This window comes from Merops nubicus, unplaced genomic scaffold, assembly GCF_000691845.1.
Source record: "Merops nubicus isolate BGI_N331 unplaced genomic scaffold, ASM69184v1 scaffold33830, whole genome shotgun sequence".
Lineage (NCBI taxonomy): Eukaryota > Metazoa > Chordata > Aves > Coraciiformes > Meropidae > Merops > Merops nubicus.
Window position 1 is genome coordinate 42,703 of NW_008585451.1, and position 5,601 is coordinate 48,303.

At 55.7% G+C, this 5,601-nt stretch overlaps 1 protein-coding gene across 1 annotated transcript in view; it reads left to right on the forward strand.

The window, feature by feature from the left end:
• LOC103779885 (ciliary neurotrophic factor receptor subunit alpha) overlaps positions 1 to 5,550 on the forward strand; it is a gene marked incomplete at its 5' end in the record, with an annotated part of 19,877 nt that extends 14,327 nt beyond the window's left edge. Inside the window, one exon of the mRNA XM_008947531.1 lies at positions 5,302 to 5,550. Within this exon, the coding sequence (XP_008945779.1) occupies positions 5,302 to 5,550 (249 nt within the window). The remainder of the gene's footprint in view (positions 1 to 5,301) is intronic.
• Positions 5,551 to 5,601: the final 51 nt, after the last annotated feature.

The window sequence follows — 5,601 nt, forward strand, 5'->3', positions numbered from 1 at the left end:
GGGGGGAGACTGCAGGGACCACAGCCCCCACCCTGCTGGCTTCCTCCGCTACCCAGCTTGCAAAGAACGAGTGGGTGTCATTCACTTTTCCCAACCTTTTAATTATTCCAGAATCTGGGCAGAAAGTTTTTTTCTGGGGTAAGCCTAAAAGATTCCTGCAGTGCTGCAGAAGGAGGAGGTATTTGGGGGCTTGTTTATTAGTAATGACTATCAGGCCTATTTGCTCTCCAGACATGGCTTTGAAAGGGAAAAAGCAAAATATTTCTCTTCCGCTTGACATCTTTTCACAGGCTGCAGTGGGTGTTTGCAGTGAACTTCCTGCACTTCCCAGAGCTGGGGCAGCTTGCTTGGGCATTACCCCTACTTTCAGTTTAGCCTGTTCCCTGGGTCAGGTGGGAGCCTGCTGGGATCCCCCTGCAATTGAAGGGACTGAAGGCACCTGAAAGAGTACCTACTTGTGTAGCATGTGTCCCTGAAAAACTCATTGCAGGCAGGTGGCAGGATCTGGCCACTTGTTGCAGAGAAAAGAGACTCTGAGACTGAGCCCACCAGCATCCTTTGTCCCCTTCCCAGTTCACGTTTCTCCCATTATCCAGGATAACCTAGAGAGCATCCAGAGCTGGATGGGGCTGCGAGGATGTGAGATGCATGGCAGACCCAAGCCACGCTCTTATCAGGGGTTTCCTTCTGTGTTCCCAGCTCACTGTGAGTGGCACAGGCTTTGTGAGCAGATCTGCATCCCCTTACCATAGCCACACTCCTCCTTTTAGCCTCAGGAAGATAGGTTCATGCAGGCTTAATACAACACCTGGGACAGGCATGTGGCTTCTGTCCTGGCATGTACAAGAGCTGACACATCCCTGCCCTGGGACTGAGCAGTGCCAGACCCCATCCCCACACTGCCATCTTCTCAGCAGTGAAACACTCCCTTCCCACACCAGGAGACATGCTGGGGAGCAGGAGGTGTCAAGGAATGGAAAGCAGAGCCACTGCCGCCACGGGGGAGCCAGCAAACACATTTTCATGTGGGATGCAGAAGAGGCATCTGATCCTCCCTTTTCCACCTCCTTCCAGCACACACCAGCCCCCAGCCCAGCTGCCAGGGCAGGGAGGGTTGGAGTTTTCTTCCCGCCTCGTTCCCTTCCGAAGGCCATCTGGGCTTCAGACCTGCCTGTGCATCACCCCATTTGCAAGTCCTTGCTACCCGGTCGCACTGGCCCAGGAGTGGAGCCCGGTCAGGAACACAGCACAGTGACCTTTTTTACTGCCAGGGCATCCTGACAGGGTGGACTGGGGGCAGTAGGAGTGGGGGCAGCCTGAGAGGGGGGGGGGTGTTGAGCTCTGGGAAATCCTCCCCTCCATCTGCCCTGGGTGTTTGTACCCATGCTATGAGTGTGGCACCAGCCCCTGGGCTTGTGCTGGTGCTCAGGGCAGTGGGTGGGCACTGGCTGTCCCTTGGCAGCCCTCTTATCTTCCCAAGCAGGCTGAAGAGGGTACGTGGCCACAGCAGAGAAAGCAATCCCAGCCCACGCTGTCCTCCGCAAGCTGTCGGCTGAATTACTGGGTTCAAGGGCTTTTTTTCATTTCTCTTGCTCTCTCTTTTTTTCTTTTTTTTTTGCAATGCTAATAGCTCTGCATTGCACTGGCTACTGATCCCTCACTAATTTTGGGAGCAATAAAAACTTTTGGCAGGTGCACAAAGGCAGGCAGCAACATGCAGACCCCCCGGCCAAAAAAATTGCCATGCGCAGCCTTCTTCCAACTTTTGTCTCTGTGTGGCGGGGACGCGGATTAAGGAATTTCTCCCTCTGCCTTTGATGCTGTGTGTCCATCCGTCCCCCCCATGACCTCCCCAGTTTCCCCTCCCCTGGCTTTCCTTGTCTGTGTCCAGTTGGACCCAGTCCCTGTGTGTTTTCCCATCTGCTGCTGCACTTCTGTGCTGAGCCCTGGGCACCCACCCAGGGACTTTCTCACCTACCATGGCAAATGTTGGATGTGTCCCCTGGCTGCCCAGCCCAGAAGTGTGGCATGCAGATGTCATGTGTGTGGGGAGAGATGGATACTGTTCTCTATGCTGTCTCTTGTTATCTGCTGTCTAAAGGGGAGCAGAGGGCAGCATCCTCCCAGGTCCTACAAGGAAGGTTCTCCAGCCTAGGGCCTCCCCAGGCAAGGCACAGCCTTGACCCTATTGTGCCTGCAATGTCCCATCTGCAAACACTCAGCTGCAGGCTGGCTGCAGCTGGGGAGAGGGAGGAATTGCTCTCAAGGGGAAGCACTCAGCTGGGAGGGCTCTTTGGGCTAGAGAAAATCATCCAGATAGAGCAACAGCATGGCCAGGCCAGTAGGACCTCAGCAGGGCTGCCCTGCCTGCAGCCTGCTTTCTGTGGGGCTCAGGGAGCAACATGAGAGCTCAGAGGATGCTGAAAAACCTAGGGAGATCCACACACCAGTCAGATAACCCAAGCATCTTTCCGAGCCCTGGGATCATTCCCTGCTTCCAAGGCACCCCCAGCCCAGCACTGGCCAAGCCAGGAGAAGCAGGCTTGCAGGGATCTGGCAGCTCACACAGCTAGTTGTCATTAGGAATTAGTTGAGCTTGATCACCTTGGCATTGACATCCAAACTGGGAGATGCCACCAGATTGCCTGGGGCTGATCCCACCCAGGCGTGGACAGTGCTGCACGTCCCATCCGGTCCTGTCCCGCTGGCCAGGCTGGAGGATGCACAGCTGTGTCCTGCAGAAGGGACCAGCATTCTCATCATCTTATTTTTCCCATCCTCCCTTCTGCACAGACCTCACAGGGTTTCAGTTTTTTTATCCTATCCCATAAATTAAATAGTCGAAAACACATTTCCTGCAGGATAGGATGGGCTGTGCCCAGCCCCAGGATGGGAGCAGCCGCCCCCCTGGTATAGACTGTACTGGGGACCTGCGAGCTGCTAAACTGGACTGCCCTAAGCCTGACCCCATTATCTGGACAAGAGGCAGCACCTGAGACCCCAGGACTGGCACTCAGCCTCTTCAGAGTGCTGGAAACTCAGAGAGACCCTGCACAGACCACCATCAGTGTCCCTGGGTTCATCTGCCCCTAGTGCCAAGCTCCCTTCAGCCACGCTTTGACCTCAGCCCCCATCGACAGGCACCCCATGCCAACAGATCAGACCCATAACATATGGGTGAGATCCATAACATGGTAGGAAAGTGTCTGCTAGATGGTAGGGGTGGATTTGGGCACCAGTTGTCCCAGTGCTTTGGCTAATGGTGTTTTAGGTCTTAGGCACATCTCAGGTTGGCACAAGCCCTGCAGTGAAACCGCTGGCACTTGCACAGTGGTGCAAGGAGAGACAGGACTCAGCCTCCCCCCATTCAGCCCCAAATTCTGCAGTTGTGAGACAGACCCCCACCTTTCTCTGCACTGCTCCCTGACGAGGTTTGGTAGCCGCTTCATGCCTCACAGGCGGCAGGAGGCCCTTTGCTCCCTGATGGTTAGGGATGTGCTGGCCAAGCCTGCCTCCAGATGTGCTCCAGATGTGGGGCTCCTGTGGGCTCAGGCTGGGCAGCATGAGCAGCTGGGAGCACAGAGCCCCAAGATCATGCTGTGCCAGGCAGCAGGCTGGATGTGGTCCTGGGAGATGGAACAGGGAAGGAAAGGCTCTCACCTGGAACAAGAAAGCAAAAGTTCTCCAATTCCTGGAAGGGATCCCCCAGAGCATCTGTAAAAGCCAGGGCAGGGCTGCAGTTTGTGTGCCAAATGGATTAAATCTGTGCTGGGGTGTTGCATGTGCTGTACTAGGGGGACTAGAAAAGGGCTGCATCTTTCTCAGGGTGGGCTCCTGCTGTTCTGATACCCCTGCAAGCAGCAGGGTGATGAGATTAACCACACCAGCCGCCAGCTAGGCTGTCACATGTGTCCCTGGTGTACACACCATCCCTGCATGTGTAAAGCATCACTGCCAGGGCAGCCTCATCCCACAGGTGCATTGGCCTAAGTACCCTCAGGCACCCCAGCAGTGCAGCTTTTCTCTGTTTGAGCTTTCAGATGTGATCAAGGACAAGGCAAAAGTTTTCAGCTCCATCTTGCTCCTATCACTGAACTGAGCTCTTAATAAAACTCAGCTGCTGGTGCTCCATAGGGCAGTGAGATCCTGTGCCTGATCTTCTCCTGGGTTGCTGTGGAGATGTGGAGGACCCCACAGGGGTTGTACCATGAAGTTTCCCCCACCCAGGAACTGCCACTGCTTCTGCTCAAGCATGGTCCCACAGCTGGGCACCAGCCCTGGCAGATGGGCTGCGTCAGAACCACACCGTGCCTTATCCCCCTCAACATCCTTATTACCAACATGTGTCTGGAGGGAAGGTGGTTTGTGTCAGCCAGGGCACAAAGGAAGGACCAGGGGTGCCCTGTGTCCCCCTGTGCCATGCACTGGCAGCTCAGGAGGGGAATGAAGCTGGCAGCATGTTGGTCCTCAGCCTCAGAGCTTGGGTGGAGGGGGATCTCTGACACAACCTCCATGAGATGCTCCTGCCCTGGTCCCCTCCATGCCCTTGGGAGCCTGAGGCCAAACCTGACTCCATCCCTGGAATGTCACCTGAGGGCTGACTTCTCCTGCCTTATCAGCTAGGTGTGTTTTCTCACTGGTGCATTTCTGCTAAGAACCTGCATTCCCCATCCTTGAACCAAGTTTCAAGTGGATCAGAGATCCCTGAAAGGTGTGGACACAGTCTGGGGTTGCACCAGAAGCCACATCCCCAGGAAGAGACCAGGACTTCCCATGCCCAGGCAGCAGTAACAACAGGACAGAGGGGATTTTTCCTGGAAAGACAGAGGGACACAGCTTGATCCTTGTCCAAGGGCCAAGTCAGAGGGATGCACGCCAAGCTGGTGGGATGCCAGCAGGCAGAGAAGCGGGGTGGCCAGAGGTATGCTGGCAGGGGAGGCCTCCCAGCACTGGCAGTGATGCTCAGAAAGCATGTGCCTGAGCACACCCCAGTCGCTGCCCTGCTCCCTAACTTGTCCAAGTGGAGCCTGGCCTGCACATCTGCTAGTTTCTGGTGACCTCTAGAGGAAGCTGCTCCACTCCATCACCACGAATGTGGGAGCAGGATGGGGTCTTACCAGACCTTTGCAGCTGTAGCTCTCTCCTACCACATCCCTGTCCTGGGGTCATGCCCCCACCCAAAAACCTGTAGCACTTCCCGAAGTGCTGCAAAAGTCTCATTATCATCCTCTAGACGAGTTAAACATGCTGATTGTCTTAGGGCTCCTCTGACTGCCCTCCTGTCCCTGCTGCTGCCCTCAGGTTGAGCTGTCGGACGGGACATCACACACCATCACGGACGCCTATGCTGGCAAGGAGTACATCATCCAGGTGGCTGCCAAAGACAATGACATCGGCACGTGGAGTGACTGGAGCGTGGCCGTCCATGCCACCCCCTGGACAGAGGAGCCCAAGCACCTCACCACAGAGGCCCAGGTCACAGGTGAGAGTCGCCCTCCCAGTACAAACAGGCTGTGCCCAGAGCCAGGGGAGCCCAGGAGTCCTGGCTGAGGCTCCTTGCCGCATCCGGGTCCATGCAGATTTCATAGTTTTGTCCTCAGC